General features: G+C 39.6%; 1 protein-coding gene across 2 annotated transcripts in view; it reads right to left on the bottom strand.

Annotated features, from left to right (window-relative positions):
• The window catches only part of CDYL2 (chromodomain Y-like 2), a 56,195-nt gene that overhangs the window by 5,450 nt on the left and 30,601 nt on the right, over positions 1 to 20,144 (bottom strand). For both annotated transcript variants that reach the window (XM_046899735.1, XM_015292543.4), the window contains 4 exons: positions 13,675 to 13,892; positions 6,248 to 6,420; positions 1,497 to 1,707; positions 627 to 770 (listed from right to left, as the gene is read on the bottom strand). In XM_046899735.1, coding sequence (XP_046755691.1) covers positions 627 to 770; positions 1,497 to 1,707; positions 6,248 to 6,420; positions 13,675 to 13,892 — 746 coding nt within the window. The remainder of the gene's footprint in view (positions 1 to 626; positions 771 to 1,496; positions 1,708 to 6,247; positions 6,421 to 13,674; positions 13,893 to 20,144) is intronic.

Here is a 20,144-nt window from a genome sequence, read left to right as displayed (position 1 = left end):
GACAGATTTAGGCACAGGAAGTACTAAAACTGCAGCAGTGTGCACTCCAGTTAGTAGAGCTTTGCTGCAGCCTGTATCACCTTGTCATGATATTCTGTGACCAGACTGAGGTCAAATCCCTCTGTGTCTGAACTTCCTTCACAGTAGGTGTTAGCTGGCACCATGCTGCCCTCCTGGTGCACTGTACAGGACATTTTGCAGAATCAGGAGCTACGCAGGTGCAGAAAAGAAGGCAGTGTCAGCTGAAACATAGTAGGCCAGGACAATGCAAAAGGCAAATTTATTTTCCTACTGGCACAGCAGGGATTTCCTAGTATAGATGCACAGCTTCAGACTGTTCTGCTTCATGAAAGAAACATTTGCTGAAATTCCTTTTCAAAATCTGTGGCAGGGTGGTTCTAGTCATAGACTGAATATGGAGATGGGAAAGTGAAACAACCCTCCCTGCTCAGAAAAATGGGAAACTCCATGAGTGTGATGATCCCTATCCAGATTTTGTATTGCTAGCCCTGTTCAGCATGCATGGCTGTGGAAGCTGAGGAGCTGCTTTCTGACGTGATGAGCCTCGGGAGCACACCTTACCTCTGCAAAGTGCCATTCAGTCACAAAGCAATGTGATTCCTTACCACTGCACTGCAGGACGCCATTTCCTTCACTCGGAGCATCACTTCTTGGCTAAACGTTGTTGGCCAAAATACTTGTGACACCAGTCCTCTGCTGCAGGCTTCTTGTGCTGTCAGCTTTCTCCCACAGAACAACATCTCATTTGCCTGTGAAACCAACAGATTACTTGAGATCTTGAGTCATAATTCTCCCGATCTTTTTTTTTTTTCTTTTTCCATACTTGCCTGCTATTTTCAAAATCAAATTTACAAATGGTCTACTGTATCTTTCCATATTGCAAAATACTTCAAAAGGAGTTTTGGTAGCTATTTAAGGATTGTGCAGGTGGCCAGAGCACAGCATGGGTTTCACTTATGAGAAATGTGCTGGCATGCGTGATGAGTCTGTATTGCTGATTGTACAAGAGCAACTGTCAATAATGCAATGTTACTGTGCCAAGAGTATGGAATACTTTGTGGGGCAAATTCTGCCTTGTTATCCTGCTAAAAATGAAGCAACTTTACTGGAATTACTGTGGATCACCTTTAGAGTAGTATAGAACAGCATCTAGCTGTGTTACTGCACAGTCCTATCACAACACAACACAGACAAGAACTCGGCAACATTCTGCTGAAGCATTTCTTCTCTTTACTACCATGATCTTGAAAATCTTTTCTTTTTCCACCTGTGTAAGTCTTTCCTGAATACAGGAGGTGGAATTTATTGAATTCAGAGAAGTAAGAAATGGGTAGGAATTAGATGAACTTTCCGTGGGTTACATCTCCATTTATGACAGTACAGAGAAAGTTGTTTTCTGGTTTGCATTTTAAAGAGAGAAGAAAGAGCATGAATTGAACAAACGTTCTTCAGCAATATGAAGTGGAAAACCTTACCAGTGCAACACCCAGAATTTGTGGGAATGTGTATGATGAGCAGCCAGCTGGAGTGAGTCGGATTGTTGCATATGGTGTCTGAAACCATGCCTTCTCACTTGCCCAAACGATATCACATAGTGGTAAAATTGAAGCTCCTAACCCAAGAGCAGGGCCGTTGATAGCAACCACAATTGGCTTCTTAAATTGAATAAAAGCTTTTACAAAATCCCTAAAATAAAAAATAAAAGAAAGATCTTGAATGCAGAAGCAACGCTTAGAAAAAATCCCAAACTTAAAAGTATTTAATCTGAAAACAAATCAGAACCACAGGTAAACTCAATAAATACCATGGCCCAGTTTTGTGAGATCAGAATTGAAAGATATTTTCTACTTCACGCACACAAATTTTCTCTCCTATTTAATTATTTAATCTTTCATAGTTCCTAGGATATTAATAAGTTCTGCGTGTGTTGTATATGAACTGAATAACTGGAATGCAGTGACTATGATACTTTTTGCAGAATGGTTTGATTAGGGTTAATTTTACTTGTGGACCAGTAACTCACTTGTTGGTACACATGGTGCTTCTCAGTTTGATCCAGAATGGCTAGTATGGATTCTGATTGGTTTGGCTAACATGATGTATGTACTATAGTGTGAAAGATGGGAGACTCATAGGTATGTTGTTGGGTGTTTTCAAAAAGTTCTCTTAAGATCTCATGTGAAAGGTTTCTGCAAGTGCCATCAGCGGGCTGGGAGGCAGTTCATGGCACACCAGCTAGAAGAACAAGATCCACAAAGGGGAATCAGAGAGAAATATAAATTTTTGAGCAGGAAAAGAGTAAGGCTGGTGATCTGTTGGGTCTTTGTTGCAAACGACATAGGCAAAGATGTACCAAATAGCTACCCTTTGCCCACCAACAAATGAAAATGTGAGGCAAAGGGATCTAATGGGGAAGTAGATGTAATTTGATTCAACTGGGTGAATGAACTGGAACATGTTAAATTCTGTGCAATGAGGAAATATTTTAGGTTAGTCACCTTCCAAGAACTGTGGAAAGACATCTGTTGAATGGAATAGCCTATACACTATTAAGGAAAAAAATGAGTGTAATTGTGGGCATATTATGGACTCTAGCAGTCCAGGTATAGCAGTTTATGAAGGCAAATCAGATGCTCAATTACTTGAGAAAAGAGACATACATAAATGAAGTGCAAAACAAGAGAGGTGATTCTGTTCCAGCCCTGGGTATTTATTAGATCCATAGTGCATTATTGCTGACTGATTTTAGGAAAGAACATTGCATTTTGTCAAATGTGCCTTTCAGTGAGTTGCAGCTCTCTCACTGAGGTCATGAAGACCTAGACCTGCACATCTGAGAACAGGAGGTGTGCCTTCCAGGTTAGAGTCCTGATTTGACAAACAGTAAAAAGCATGCTGAAGATAAGTATTTTGTCAGACTGAAGTGCAAGGACATCGGCTGTATTTTAAATGGAAACAATGAGTCTGAAGTCACTCAGTACTGTGGTGTTCAAAGAATGAGTTCTGTTTTCCAGGCAGTCTAGTAAGGAGTTGTTTTTTGACTATGAGAAAACAGAAAGGCATGGGAATAAAACAGAAGATCAGAAGAAAGACAAATAGAGTGAAATAAGGAACACTGTATTTATGTGTTCAAAATAATTTCATTCAAGAGGATGGTAGAACTAAGGAGAGTTGTGGTTCATTTTTGTTTGCAGAAACAATGCTGTTCCTTTGTCTCATCATTGCTTGTTTATGGGCTTGTTTATGCTCGGGTAATGACTGTAGGTCGCTGCACCTGATTAATTCCAGAATTTTGTGAACCTTCGTAGTAAACTCTGCAAATAGGACTGAGTACACTTGGGAAACAGGGATGTGATGATAGGCAAAAATAAACAGTGTGGATAAGTAATGGCAGCCGATCTGAGGACCACATGGAAGAAGAAGAAAACTCATGGAAAAAAGCAGGAAGCCTGTGGGATAAGTGGGACCTGAAAGTGAATATGGAAGAACAGTTGGTAGTGTGGGGAGGAAATGGTAGATGATGGGTAACAGAAACAAAGCAAAGTGCATTCATGGAGGGAAAGGAATGGAGGAAATGTGAAATCTTCACATAAGTGAGAAAGGAAGGAAGAATTGGAGATAGGAAAAAAGTGCAGAACACTGAGAAGACATTCAGCCAGCATCACAGGGGGAGGCTGAGCAGCAGTATCGCACAACAGGAGGGCATGGAGTGGAAGGCTGAAATATCAGCAGGGGGAACAAATGCCTGAATTTGGTCTACAGAAGCTGCAGTGTCCAATGCCCCACTTATTTGTGCTCCCTGTTTAGCATGCTGCACGTTTCAGTGAGTTCTCTGTCCCCAGAACCTGGCATGTTCCCATGTCTCCAAACCACATATTCACACATGTAGTTGCAGGGCTGGAAGATCCTTCTTTCAATTCAAGGCAGTCTTTGAAAAGAACTGAAAGATGTAATTCTTGTTTGACAGCAGAAGCTAGGTTTGAAGACAGAAATAAGTATCACATACAGAAGGTTTTTGCTAGAGGAGATCTGGGAAGCAGACCATCAGGCACACTCTGGGATACTTTGGTATTGTTGCAGTGCTGCAGTTAGAACTCATAGGGACATCAAAGGCTGTAAAGAAGTTGGGCAAGTAAAGTCATTCTTCCTTTTCTTCTGACTGCACACAGAACTTTATGCGTCAGGTCACACGGTGATGCCTGACTGTTGGTGCAACACGGGAGGCTGCTGCTGGAAATGCCTTCCTGCAAGTCTTGTGTGTGCAGGGCTCTCTGGCCATGCACGCATGCTGCAGTGCAGTCCATCTGTCTGCCTTGCCCCTGCTTCAGGTGTGCAGTGCCAGGCATGTCTGGCTGGTGCAGTACGCAGAGAAGCTGTACTCCTGACATCATGAGCTGAAAGCTCAAAGGCAACGGATGAGGACAGGGCCCAAATAAATCATTCATGTGAGATGAGATCTGGTGGGAATTAAAACTTTAGTTTTAATTTGTGATCAGTACATGAGATCTGTAGTTTAGCAAGTGGAAACACATGGTAATGAAGATTTTAATTTGATTTTGCTAGAAGCGTACTGGTCTAATTTGATGTAGAGTAGTGGAGGCAGAGATGCATTAATGTGTTTGAGGACATCCTAACCACTGAGAAAGCCAAGTATACATTTGTACTCCTCTGATTATGGTATATTTTCCATGAGTTCAGTCCTTTGTTCATAGAAAGCACAGAGAGTGCTGAATGGAAAAAGTAGTGCATTGTTTCCAGAGGTACAATAAAAATCTGTTTCCAGTGGGCCCGAAGCTGACATTCTTGATGAGGAGAAGAGCATTGTACGAGTAGTTCCAGAGCATTTGGTGAGCCCAAGGGTAGAAAAACAACCTTGTAGTTTGGATTATAGTCATTAAGATGTAGAACTGGTAGCATGCGTGTATATTAAATGTGTGCAGATAAATGTGTACATATATAACAATACCTATCTACACAATATTTGCATAAATAATATTAAATTTGTATATTTTCAGGGGGTGTGAGTGTGTCTGTGTTATCAAACAAGAAGAGCAGTTTTCTGCCCTCCCATTGTTTTTTTTTTCTTTTGCTTCTGCATTTTCAGAAATCCCTCACATTTAAAAAAATCCCTTCAAAGAGATTTTCTTGTTAAGATATCACTGAGTGATATTCAGGCATAGCTAGAGTCTTAAAAACTGGTCGTGATTCATTATATTTTAAGGAGTATATTTCAATTCTTTTAAAACTTTTCAAAGTTTGCTACGTTGAGAATTTCACAAGTATTAAACTGAGAATCCAAACTGATCTGCGTTGGGTGTAACCAAGACAGTTGGCAGTTAACACGTCATGTAACAACTGTACTTAGTCTTGTGTTGTACATCCAAAATACAGGTCTGTTGTAAAACAAAAGAATTCCTTCATGGAATTGTAGGAATCTGCTGCTTAAAATCATAAAGCTCTCAGAATGACAGTATTTCTAGGGAGTGAAAAATAAAAGGACCAAACCGTCCACTGGTATAGACTGGTGGAACACCACTGACTTCAGTGGAGTAATGTTGATTTATACAGGAGGATCTGCCAAATATGTATAAAGTATTCCTGGTGGATAATGTAAATGGTTGGTGATGTATTGTGCAAATTGATATGTAGACTGCATGTCATAAACTTCAAATTTCTATTGAGGTAATGTGATGTGTATATAAGGAAAGTCACATTTTAGTTATGAAAATAAAACTACATTTGCATATATATTAAGTAATTTAAGAAAAAGAATGGAGACCCTTCTAATAAGGCTCTGAAATACAGTGGAAGACTTGTTTCAACAGAATATGACTAAGCCATGGATTCCCATTTGTATTGAAATTCATTAAAATGATAAACATTAAAACAAGTAAAATATCTGCCTTTCAGGATCCACTTTACAAAATGAAGCAATAGTTAATTTGGAAAAACAACAACAAAGTTGTATTTAAATTTGGAGGATTAATTTGAGGTATTAAGTACAGAGAAGTGGAATAAAATAAATCCCTATGGATAGTTAGCACTGGAATAAATGTGCTTCCTTTTGCAATAAGGAAAGGTCCAAGGTTTTCACTAAACAAATTTGTAGGACTATAATTAGAATGCAATCAACACTTAAATATACAACATTTTTGGACCTGATAAATATCTTTATAATCACACACTGCATTTCATAATTTAGAGATCATAGGTAAGCTTGGGTCACCTTATAGCTTCTGCAATCCTAGTGCTTTCCTTTCTTCTGTCATTGGATAACCTGCCAATTAAATATGAGTAATCTAGGCCACTACAGAATACACTTCCCACTGCGCTGAGAAGTAAGAGTTTACTGTCATCAGCTGATGCATTGCACAATGCTCTCCGAACTTCCTTCATGATCTGTGGATAAAGAAAAGTAAACAATTCGACATGCATGCCGTTGCAATATCATTTCCCTAGTTTTACAAACCTTATTGATTTTGAGAGATTTAAATTTTGGGCACTATTAATACTTACATCAATTATATATATATATATATTTGCATAATTTTAATAGAAGGATAACACTGAGAGTTTACAAAATATTTTATCTTTGGAAGTGCTTTGTAGATGCTTATTAATTCAAAAAGTTTTTAGGATTTGGCTATTCTCTGCTTGTCCTGTGGGAAATTCTAGCTACCTTACGGTACTTGATTGCAATTTAATAATTTCAAATATCACTTTTTTTGTTTTCGTTGTTTATGTTCAATGAACATCACTGTATCCTCTGTAACATGATTACCACAACAATAGCCTATAAACCTCACCCAGTTGTAAATAAGATCTGTAAACCCCATTTTTTCAGTTCTTCAACTGCTTTGGTTTATATGACATGAATCAGAGCAAGTAGGGCAAGAGGACATTGTATACATTGACATGACAAATATATTATTCATTTTTCTGTGGTCAGTGATATTGTTACAGTCTACAAAAGTTAAAGCAAAAAAGCCACTAGGGAGAGAGACATTTTTACACTGATTTAGAACTGGATTGAGCTATTAATCGCATCATCAATCAAACTGATCAAAGTCTGTACAGAATTGAGCTGCTGTTATTGTACGGAAATAACCCTTCCTCTGAGTACAACTGTTTTCCTAATGATTTTTAAAGGGAAGTATTATTTCATAAAATTCTGGTGGGCAACTCCTTGTCACCGTTCAGCACAGTTTGGAAGCTGTAATTGATTTAAGCAATCTTGAGCTTCCCCTCTGCAGTGAGCTGCTCTTCACACTTGAGTAGGGCCATCATTTCACCTGGGGTGACGCGTCCTGCCCTTACACATACTCATGTGTCAAAGTACTTCCTTTACACAGGGCCCAGCTGAGTCAATCTTTTCTCATGCATGCTGAAAGTTCTGCTCAGGGTTAATTTTGGTAAAAGACAGCAAAACGTGGTTGGGGATCAAATATGGTTTCTACTTAAGGGAAAAATAAGACTGTTCGCTCATAATTACTTCTGTTCACTACTTTCTGTTTCCAAAAAATTCTTAGATCTCTGAAGTGCTATGTTTAAGATATGTCCCTAAACCAAGAAGAGAAGAGGAAGTTCAGGGGAGACCCTCCTGCTCCTCTCTACTACTCCCTGCAAGGAAGTTGTAGCAAGGTGGGAGTTGGCCTCTTCTCTCAAGTAACAACCATAGCATGAGAGGGAATGGCTTGAAGTTGTGCCAGGGGAGGCTCACGTTGGGTGTTAGGAAACATTTCTTCTCAGAAAGAGCAGTGATGCAGTGGCACAGCTGCCCAGGGAGGTGCGGGAGTCACCACCCATGGAAGTGTTCAAGGAGCGTGGAGATGTGGCACTGAGGGATGTGGGCAGTGGGCAGGTGGGAGGGGTTGACGGTTGGACTAGAGGATATTAGTGGTCTTTTTCCAACCTTAGTGATTCCATGATTCTATGATTCTATGATAACTAGGTTGGCTTCTGTAAGGATTCTTGTGGCTTCTGAGAGCAAGTTTGAGTTTCTATGGTCAAGCAACAGAGTACGATGCTACCTGGCTGTTTTCCATCTGTCTGCATAAAACCCCCTACTTGTAACTGGCTGCTGGGTCTGGCACATGGGAGAGCAGGTGGTGGACTTTTACTTGCTTTGGTTTACAGATGCACTTCAGAACGTCTGTATCAACAAGTATGTGACAATGTGTGGAACCGAAGCAATTCAGTGCAGGATTTGGAAGTGCATTTGAAATTCTTGTGCAGGTACAAAAATGCAATCAGCAGTGTTAAAAGCACTGCTTATTCTCAGAAGCACAGAGGATGTCTCAGCCCTCACTTGGTAGAAATAGAAGCGCAACTGCACATTTTGTAATGGGAAACGAAGGAAAAAAAAAAGAGACAAAAAACCTCTTTCCAAAATTGAAAAAGAAACTTGGTAAGGCGTTATATGTTAGATTAAGAAAAAAAAAGAAAAAGATCTTTCTAGTTCCATGTGAATACAAGGTTGTCCTCTTAGTTTATTTTAAATGTCCTCAACATCTGCCCTTTCTTCAGGAAGATGTATAAATAATGTCAGAGAATAACAATCAAACATTTTTATATACAATGAGAAGTTTTGCTTTAAATATGATGCCATGGAATGGTACTCCATTCAGCAAGTTTCTCTTCTGTGCCCCTTCTCCCAGTGACATTTGCTTATGTACCATCTCTTTGATGTTACCACTGCTATCCTTCACGCACATCATTACCATGGCAAACCTGTCTGTTTTTTTACCTTTCCCCTCATTGATTTGGATGGCAAAAGCCATCTAAAAGTTCACCTATCAACATTAGGAGCAGAGGCTATACAGCCAGTAGGAAGAGACAATATTCTGCTATTGCTTTTTTTTTCAGTGTTTTGGAGAATGATATTAAGGGTCCATTATTAGGAATTGATTTCCAGGATAGAGTGGAAAATGGGAAGGCTGTGATAGTATTCTGGGTTGTGCTGCTGGGCAGGATTGGAAATTTATTTCCACTGCTCCACTACTTTCTAGCAAAAGAAAACAGCATGAGAAAACAGAAAAAAAAGCTAACGTAGCAGTGTTTTAGATCTCCAAAAAATTTGGGGGGGGGGGGGGGGGAGGAAATATCTGTAAGCTTGTTAACTTCATTATTAAAAGGTATTCAGAAGCTCACTGAAATATAGCAACTCCCTTGTTCCTTTGCCTGTGCAGACCAAAGTTCATCTGGTTATCTTGTCACTCAGCCTATTTACACCCACCCTGCTGTCCTCTGTGGCTCCAAATGCCTTCAGCATTGCTGTTCAGTAGTGTATGCATGGATATTTCCTTACAGGTGTTTATATGATTATAGCAAAGCCACTAACAATAAAATAAGATAAAAGAGAGAGTTTGGTTTTAGGATTACAGAACTATGTACTAAACTGCATTATTCAATATATAATTTTGGCACAGAATCTGCTGTCTGTGTTTAATTTCCATTTAACGCAGCAAGGAATTCAGTTTACACATATAGAGATCCTATGTGGTTTTGGTTACATTGATCAGATTCCATATGCTTTTTGCCATGGTTCTTAAACCTTCCTTCATTTTGGTATAACTATGGGATTTGTCCCATTTGCTTTTACTTTCAGTAATAGACCGGATCTAAAACGACTATTAGCAGGGCTCCACAGCAGTACTCTCGAGTATTTAGAATTATTAATACAAATATGATTATTAATAATTATATTATTTTATTTATATTAATATTCGGAGTAAACAATAATTATAATTATTTATATTAATTATTTACATGATTCCAATTCTTTACATTACACCAATACGCTAATAATTTTTTAATATCAATCATAAATTATTCTCAAGCTTCTTTTAATTAGCTTTTTTAAATGGCCTTTTAGGCAGTTTTCAGTTGCGGGGGCAGTATTTTTATTTGCATTTATTTTACAAACATTTCTGAAGCAGCATTTCGAAAACAATATGGGCCAAAATCTATCAAGTTCCAAATTTAGACCGGCCCTAATGCTTCACTTACTGTTTTATTGGAGCCCAAGTATACAATAAAATTATCACTTCCTTAAAAGCTGCTTGTTTTTTTAATCCTGTCAAGAAAACAAGTTGGTTAGTTCTCTAATAGGACCTCGTACTGCAAAATAAACATCAAATGCTTAAAGATTTCATTAAACTTCCCAAAGCTTATTTCAATGCCTTTCACAGGACAGAGGAAGTTTTAAAAGGTGTTTGGTGCCCTTTCCTTTCAATATTGCTTACATTCCGGGGAAATCAGGAAGCTGGGAACTTATCGCCTTCATTACACAAAGTATCTTGAACAGAAGTCTCTTGTTCATACAAATAGGAATGCAAGTTTAAAAGGTTACCTTCTCTGAATAGCTCAGGATTTACTGCTGATTTCTTTAAAGGTAAATATTTTGTAAATGTTGTAGTAAAGCAAAATGTTAAAGCCCTTCAGTTGTGGTAGAGCCTCCACCAATGTGCCTTTGTACATATGGACACCTTTTGTTACTTACTGCCTCTTTATGCAAACAGATCTGAGTCTGTCCTGTTTGACAAATGAAGGAGCTATGAACCTGCAGGACTGGCGCTGGGAGTAAGGACTGGCCAGTGAAATAACCTCTCTGTGTATGAGAGCAAAAATGCAGAAAACTGCCCCATTTTATCTTTTTTTTTTTTTTTTTTTTTTAAGTTGTAAGTAAGGAGAAGTGAAGGCAGTGCTCCAAAATGCACCTGGTACAGCTTTCAGTCCTTTAACTCTTAGGGCTAGAAACTTCAAACCTGACTGTTCTACGTGCAGTGGTACTTGCATCGGTCTTGGATACAAACATTAGCTGCTAGGGTATGTTTCGCTTTTCGTTCAGTGGAGTACTGACTCTATATTAATAGTATAAGGTAAAAAAATAGTGTGTGGATCCATTTAACATTAAGTTTGAAACTGAACCTGAATCCTTGCAACGCGCTGTGTTACAGCAGCAGCGCCATCGGTGGAGAATGCACTTCAGAAGCAGCAAAAGGTGGTGCTGGAAGAGCATCGGCACATTTTGTGCTGCAGTCACCTGCACAAAACCACAGGTGTGCTGTGGTTGCCCAAACGTATGATGAAAATGCAGGCAGCCTTTTATAAGCTGCGTTTGATTCTGTAGCATGAATAGGCTTCATGGCCATAAGAGCAAGCGATAAATTCATCGTTTAGGAAAAGATCTCATTTTGAGTCAGCTTTGACATGCAGAACACTGCCATCATCCTAAATATGTTACTTATTTTAATTAAATTGGCATAAAGGCGAGAGGGCAGGGGATGAACAAAACTATTAGATTTCATGGGAAGATTTCAATAAGACACAAAAGGAAGCAGGAGTGTTCAAGAGTGAGAGTGATTTTGTATGAGGTGAGTTTTATAATGACTGTGGGCAGTGCACACCTTTTTCTTCCTGCCATGGATGGCTGAGAACTGCCAGCCGATGATGTTAACCACGCCAAGGAAACCCACTCTCAGTAAATTAACCATTTTGGATTTGGCAAACATAATTTACTGATTAAACTTAAAGTTAGTGTTTCTTTTGGCAAGATGAACCACTTCCTTACATTTGTGGGGGTTCCGTGTTTGTGCCTTTTTATTTTTCAGGGTTCACAAAAGGTGTCACAACTAAAATTGTTGTTAACTTCCTTGAACTACTCTGTCAGTTCGTCTTAACTGTGGCTATGGGCGACAGTCTGTAGGGCAAGGCACTCCACGTATTCCTCCTGTCAGTGTCTTGATTTTTTGCTGAAATTGCCAGTATTGGAGGTGCTGGATTTCGTGGTGTGAGTGCTCACGGGCTGCTCTCTGGATGGAGGCCAAAGGAGCAGTCTCATGTTTGCCAGCAAGCGGCCGTCAGAGGGGAACAATTTCCAGTTGCTCTCAGCCTGGATGGGTTTTAAACAGACAATCTAAATGTGGAGAGCTCATTAGCTTGATTAATTCCCGACCATCCAGCTTCTGGTCAGTAATGTAGCTTTCTGAAATGTGTTTTCTCATTTTCAAATGAACTTCTGTAAAGATTCTAGAAATAGTCAAATGCAGTGACGCAAGAGGGCTATTACATGCCAATCATTTATCCTCATACAGAGGTGGGCCCCTGGCATATTGCGTGCTGTCAAAGAATGAAACAGGTTGGTTTGGCAGACCTGAAGAGCTTGAGTTCATTCACTGGTTAGCGCATCTGAACACTGCTGATGTGGAACTGCACAGCCAGCAGTGTGAAGATACGTCTGTTCAGCCTGAGCAGAGCAAGCCCTTGATTTCATGCCTTTTTTCAGGCCCTTGGGCTCTTCCTTTAAATTACCTGCAGTGTTAATTAGTGGCAATTAATACATGGATGGAATGATGGATTTGATGCAATCATCTAATGTGTTTTAAGGAACTAGTATTAAAAGCAGGTGTTTGGTGTTCTGGGTTAATTACCGAGATAGTCTTTTTAAACATTAAATAGTTTAAAAACTAGGAGTGATAAATGTAGGTACTGGCAGTTAAACTATTTAAGTTCTATGTATTAATGCCCATGTGTTCGTGTGCATCTGGGAAGGTGGAGTCAAATTTAAGGCCCATCATGCCTGCCAGTGGTTTTATCTGAAGCTCACTGTAAGTAAATTCATTTAAAATTTACTCAGTTTCTTGCTGAATAAAATAATTCCTAGAAGTTGCAGTCTATGTTTGCCTCAAATGGTGCTCACACAGATAGCCTTAATGTGAAATTGTTGTACTGGGATGTCTGGTGGGCAGAAAAGGGCAGCCTGGGGAGGAGTCTGCAGAATGCTTGGACAGCCAAACTGGTGATGGGAGGCAGCTCCTAAGGCTTCTCCTTGGATGTATGGCAACTCTTTGCCATCAGGCCATTACTGCCTTCATGGTACAGGATTAAGCATGTTGTCTGCTCCCCAACACTTGCATCCTGGTGCAGGCATTTCTTTAAACTCCTTTTGTTCTGACATAGAAATTGTATACCACATCGCTGCCCAGTGAGCAGAGATGATGAGGAATGGAGGGAATAGCTCCTCAGCCCTTCCTGTGACTGTTGTATGTACTTGAGTAGTACAAGCTACAAGTACAAGTCTGACCCTAAGTGTGTCATGTTGTGAAACTAGGGAATGAATTAGTACCATTTATATATTGAACATCTTTATGCAATTCAGCTGGGAACAGGGCCCTTAATTGGCAAAGATTTCATAAATAAAGATTCATAAAGTGATTTAGAAAACAAGCAATTAGGGATCAAGGTATACTTTTACAATTACTGTTTCAGAATATAGCCTCAAATACCTCCCTGTGCAACAACTGGAGCACTATTTAAATTAATATGAGAGAGACTAGATTTCACTAAGGATGGCGTATATCAGTAACTTCAGCATGGGAACATACAACTCCATGCTGGAAATGTAGACTGTCTTTCCTTTCCTTAGCTCTGTTTTTCAGTTTCAGACATGTCAATTCAAAAATAATTTCCATTGCATCCTTTTTCATAGAAATCCCAAGCATGGAAAAGTTAGATATATCTGAACTCCATATTTTCTTTTCTAAGATAATCGATTAGGACAAAAATACTTTAAATACAGTTCAAGTGCAGTGTTTCCAAGATAACCCACACATTTAAGATGGATTTCTTTGGCTTCTATGGCTATGTGCTTACCTCTGGGGTCAGTGCATTGTTATCTGAAGTCTGACTCGACAGCAAAATATGTGTGAAACCATCTTCTTTCCGCACCACAATGTCCCTGAACCGGCAGTTACTTTCATTTTGACGCACGCTGTATCTTAGTCTCTTATCGAAGACATAATCTTTCTCCCCATCTAGTTTCCTTTTCACAGTGCTGTGTAGATTCAAGCTTCCATTGGCCAGAGAAGAACCTTTCAGATGGAAATAATCAAAACATAATTATGCCTATACCTTCAAAGAAATTGACTCATACTTTTTATTAGCTTAAGCATAACATGGCATTTTACAATAGCCTCTATATGAGAAATTTGGTAAATCAAAAGTATGCCTGTCTCGTCAAATGTGGGCTCAAGCCATTCTTATTATTCCTTAGAGCTTTACACTCAACTTTTTCTTTTTTTGATCAGACAAGCACTAGCTCAAGTGAATTATAGCATGCAGGACTGGTACTCCATATGGCATTCAGTTCTGCTTTGAAGATGAAAGCAGTCATATCATGGTCCCTCTTATCACTTTGGGATGATCACTGAATTTTGTACAAAATTCTAATTCAGCTTCAGAGGAAACTTGACAAGTTTTGTCCATATCCCATCTTTCAAAGTTATATTTTCTTCCTCTCATGGTGACCAAAAAGTCATTCCAAAATGGTAATTCTAACACAAGTTGTCTCTTGATGAGCATCTCAATGTGACAGTGAGGGGAGCTCTCACTGAGCAGAGAGATACCTCACCTGGCATTCTTTTCCCTGCCCATTTGGTTAGCGTTAGAAGTTGCAGTTAGCTATCACTGCTGTGACCTCGAGCTTTTCCTTACTACATTTTACAATCACAGTAAGCTGACTTTCACCTAACAGATATGATGTTAATGTTGGTCTTGGTACACTGAAAGGATTAATGCTGATGCTATTTTGGAAGATATCCAACACTGGGAAAAAAATGGAACCATGAAAAGAAAGATAAAGCTCCTCCTTAAACACAAATGAGAGTAATAGCAGTTTATTCTGTCAAGGCAGTTTATTCTGTCTTACACTTTGTGTGACCTATATACTATTACCTTGCTCATCCTCACAGTTCCATTGTTATAGGCAATATATTGGGACACTAAGAATATCTTTACAAGAAGTTTATGCAAGATTCCTTTTCTAATTACAGATGTTTCACACTATTGCTATTAAAAGGAAAGCAGGGACAGGTTGTCGAGGAACAAAGATTAAAGCCACTCTGTTCACTGAAATAGTTTCCAAACTTGTTTGAACTTGGTGATTGCACAGGTGACTGAACATTTGCAGTGGCCTGTGGAATCACTCACAGTATGTGAAATGCTCATATATACACTGCAGTTATCACATGTGATGCTAAAAATATGTAGAGTGCTTATTAGTATTCAACTGCTATGTCATTTGGCTTCCTCATATAATGAGCGTGCATGTGTGTACGCATTTATCTACATGTAGAAATGCACATTTGTTGAGAAGTCTGCTACTTCACAAAACTCTCTGTAGTTATATTAAGAGATCCCATCCAAAATATTGGTAAATGGTAAAGAAGTTAAAAAATCAGAGGGATGAGTGAACACGAAGTGGACAATGTGTCAGAGTAACTGTACTGAATACCTAGTGTTGAAGGTTAAGCCACACCAATCTCAAATACAGATGCTAAGAGAATGGCAGAAGATTGATTTGCACAGATGATCCAGCTCAACCAAAAGCCTCATAGAAATATTTTCCTTCATATTCTTATGTTGCATTCTTCTTTGCTTGAGTAATGTATTCTGTTTGTAAATTAAATATATGATGTAAGAAATGATACATTTTATCATAGTATTTTAACTGTCTGCATGCCAGCTGACAAAATGTAACTGGGGTAATGCAAGAATCAATTCATTAAATTAAATATGAGAGGAACATACGTGGAGAAGTGTCATTTCCAAGGATGGATGATTAATAGAACATGCAGTGAGTAAATTGTCTCAGTGTATGCAGGGCATCCCTGTAATCTTGCTTAATCTGATAAACTGGACAAAATGATCACCAAAATCCAAAGACAAAAATCAAGTGAAATCAGGCCCACTTAGAAGGTCTGTTGCGTGGATGTGATGGAGCTTCTGAAGGCTTGCTGTAAGGCATCCAACTGCCTCTGTGAGAGGTTTAATAGTTAGCACCTGCTGAATGCACACAAAGGTAAACAGTACCTTTGCATGCCAAGATGAAAAATGACTGTGACAAAGGAAGAAAGAGGCCATCACCAAGTAATCTGTCATGCATGTGAAATAAATTAAGGAAGTCACGAATTAACTAAGGAAGCTTTAGGTACTCTAAATGTGGTTTACCAGCTTAGGAGGGACTACATGATGCTCAGTCTAAGTACAAATAGAAAGCAGAAAATAATCCTTCCTTTAGTGGGAGTTTAATCTAATTATTACTTTGTTTTTAACCACTAGTAGGACTTGGAAAGGTACCTAAAACATGTATTTAAAAGAAGCTTCAATATCTGTTAAGGGAAATTAAGATATTCCCAGACCACTGGTGCCATTTCCAGGAATGGCAACGAAAGATGCTATTTAAGGAGACATCCCAAGCTTGGCCATTTTCTGCAGTGCTCTCCCCTGGTATCATCCTTACATGTCATACAGGAATATGAGAAGATTCATCCTTCGTGTTTCCTTCAGTATTTGCTTATGGACCTTTTCATGGATTTCTCTAATCCCTTTTTGAGCCTGTTGATGCCGTCTGTCTCCTCAGCCTCATGTGGTCGGAGTTTGAGAAGTTTAGTAACCACTGCAGAGAGGAGAATTTTCTTTCATCTGTGCTCTTATCTGATGATCCACCAGTTTCAGTAAGTGGCCCCTAGTTCTACTGTTGGGGGATTTAGGAGATGACAGTTCTGCATTTATTTTACTGGAGGCCCTGATGATTTTGTGAACTTTGATCATATCCCCTCTCAGCCTGCCTCTCCCCACACTGAAAACTCTTTCAGTCCTGTAATCCACTTCACCACTTCAGTTGCCTGTCCCTGTGCCTGGTCTAGCGCTCCACTGCCATCAAAGGAGAGGAAATGTGGTGATGTTACTGTTACTGCTGTTGGTACCAGAAGGTGCTTGAAGACTCCAGATTGAGTCTGGGCCTCTGCTGTACTAAGCACTGCAGAAAACAGATTAGAACTTTAGAATCTAAGAAGATAAGGTAGACAGAGAATATGAAAGGAGATAGCTGGTTCACCTTGTAGGCTCAAGAGTACTAAAACTGGTGCCAGGGAAGGGATGGGAGTAACGATGTTGTGGCAAGAAGGTCTGAACTACTCCTTTTATCAGCAGCATGCATGTATATTAAATGAAAAGGAGCCATGCGTTTCATTTTTTGTAGGTGAAATAAAACATGTTCCTTTGTCCTCACTGGTAGAAGAGCTTGGTATTCGTGTCAGCCCAACGGCCTTTCTCTGTCTCTTTCCTGCCTTTCTTGTGGGTAATGGTTAATACTGTACATACTTAAAAAACAGTGTTCTGGTGATAATTTACTAATAATTTCAGACTTCTCCAGCTAAGGGAGCATCTGTAAGATATCTAAAAGCAATGAGTTCTTATCCAAACTGAGAAAGCAAGCATATTTGTCTGTCTTTTACTGCCAGTACGTCTCCAGAATAAATAAAACTGAACAAGCTAAAAAAACAAGAGGAAGCAATGACTAAGTTCATAGAGAATATTTAAATCAAGGGCACCATGAGACTACAAAGATTTCTGTAATGGAGAAAAACAGTGGTTAGTGAAACATGACAAGCAAAAATTCTTCAGCAGATGGTACAGAAATAGAGTGATGTAGAAAAGGAAAGAGAAAATTAAAAGGGGATGTTTCTTGATGCTGTCAAGAAACCTGACAAAACAATCACTTGCAATTACAATGTAAGGAGTGAAACAGCAATGTGATAACAGAAGACAATAAATGTCATCAGAAAGAATGCTTTTGTTGCTCCTGGGAGCATCAGCGGATGTTCTCCTGCAGAGGTTTTCAGCATTTTCCAATTTGCAGACCCTTAAATAACTGCCAATAAAGATCACACTGCTCTCCTTATGAAGGGAAGCGTAGATGTCAGGAGAGAGGTTTTGATATAAAAGGGCTCTCCCAACTTCAGTGTATGAGAGTGCCCTCCCTCTGTGATGCTGTATATTGAATTCTGTGCATACATCTGTACGTATGCTTTCATCTCTCTGGGGTAAATTGCTTGTTTGTGAGAGTTTTATCTATGGTTAAGCAGGAAAACATTGTCCATACCCATGTAGATGTAGATACATACCAAACATCTTCATCTCTAGAACACTAAAAAATTCTAAATGTATTTTCAGTGCGTTCATCCACTTAGCAGTGAGAGGAGGCTGACATTCATTTCTTCACTTCACATAGGCAAACTCAAAACAGACACAGATGTCCGTTTGGTAGGATGCTGCCCAGGGCTGCCCAAGAGCCGTGGATTCCGGGAGCCAAACCCAGGCCCTCCCAGCTCTGGCTCTGCACTACATATAGCGCCGGCAGCCTTGTGAGTGCTGGTGGGGCATGCCGGGCTTTTGACTTCCAGACTCCATGGCAGACAGCCCAAAACCTCTGGCACAGCTGGCTGCCTCCGAGCTCGAGGTGGGAGCCCCGCCAAGCAGACGGCCACAGAACTGCAGGTCTCGGGGGACAGAGCGTGGGGACCTTGGCTTGGATTTGGAGAAAGTTTTGAAACCCAAGATGTTTGGAAGAAAACTTCAGTTATTCAACACATGGGCATTTTTCTCTCACACTTTCTTCATTTGTAATGCGTAAAATTTCAGGCTAGTTTTAGTGTGACGTCTGCCCTGCTTAAAATGAGGCAGTGATACTCTCTGGGCATGTGTCACACCGGCATCTGCTGTGAGTGTGAATACTGGGGGAGGTCAGTAAATAGCAGTAAGTGGTGAAGAGTAGTGCCAGATTCTGTGATTTTACATTTCAAATGATGCAAAATCCTGTATCAGGAAACGTGACTTCTCAAGTTTATAGGGCAGCATTAAGAAAAAAGGCTGGTGTTCTTCTTCAGAGCCATTTTCACTGGTTGCTGCTTGCTCTGACTTTGGTAGTCTCATCTCTCCTCTTTGTAATTTTCCCCACTATGCATGTGCTGGGGATCACAGAGCAAGGCTGGAGGGATTTCCGACTGTGGTGTTGCTGCTAGGTATGTTTTTTTTAGAGGAGGGCCGGACTGGGAGTCACATCTCCTGCCTCCAGGCAGGTCAGCAATGTAAGAGCTGCATGCATCAGCCATGAGGCCAGCAGCCCCAGCACGGCCAAGCACGGGGCTGCTCTGGCACTGCAGCTTCCTGCTGAAACTGAGTGCTCACTGGGGACGCTACTCCTATGTTCTGTGGGGACAAAGCAGCTCATTTGACCTTTTTTTCTTCAGTTCTTTGTTAAAAAAAAAAAAAAAATCCACATATGAGAATCAATGCCTTGAAAAGATGCATTTTGTAACAGAACTTTCTTGGTGAATAACATAAAATACCTGTGATTAGGTATGCAAGACTTCATAGAGAAGCACCTAACTTTTCAAGCAGGCTCACGTGAGCTCAAACTGAAGTGACAATTTGAAGTGTCGTTGGCATCATCTGGGCTACTTATACACTTACAGCTGACTGTATATGCCAGTGTATCTTTAATGAGGTAGCTGATGACTGCGTGGCAGGACCTCAGCGGGTCTAAGATGTAACTAGTAAGACTGGGCAAGGCAGCTCTGCTTCCCAGAGCAGGAAGCGTTTTTTAGGTTGCTGGTAGAGTGAAAAATGGAAAGCTGGGTGAAATAATTTATGTTGACTTCTGAAAAGTTTTTGGCAGGGCGATTCACAAGAAGCTGTTAAGGAAATGAGCGCTATCATGGGCTATGGAAAGTGGCTAATAAAAATAAATAATTGGAACAAATGGTTACTTTTCATCATGTCAAATGATTAGTAGTGGCTGCCCCAAGGACCTGCAGAAGGATTAATTTATTTAATGTAGGTATTAATGAACTGAGAAGAGAAGTATGAGAGGAAATTTTGAAGAGAATACCAAATAAGTAGAGTAAATACTATGAAAGATTTTGAAGAGCTCCAGTGAGTCATAACAAAAAGGTGAATTGGCAGCAGTAAAGCAGATTAAATGCATAATGAAAGGAATCATACATATAGCTGTGCTCTAAATTAACTGCAACTGGAAGGGAAAAATAACTAAGAGCAAGTGTGTATCGCTCAATGAAAACCTTTATGCAGTGTGTAAGAGCAGAAAAAAATAATACTCAAAAGATTGTTTTGCCACTATATCAGTAAGCAGTAGGAAATCATTTGGAACAGCTCCTGCTGTTTTTAAAAGGTATTCGAAAAAACACACACACCAAAAGCAAAGGTCAAAAAATAAGCCCATGAATGCAACAAAATAAAGAAATACAACCAAACAATCAAAA

This window comes from Gallus gallus, chromosome 11 (genome assembly GCF_016699485.2).
Source record: "Gallus gallus isolate bGalGal1 chromosome 11, bGalGal1.mat.broiler.GRCg7b, whole genome shotgun sequence".
NCBI lineage: Eukaryota > Metazoa > Chordata > Aves > Galliformes > Phasianidae > Gallus > Gallus gallus.
The sequence above is the reverse complement of the archived record's forward strand: the minus strand, read 5'-3'. Positions and strand labels throughout refer to the sequence as shown.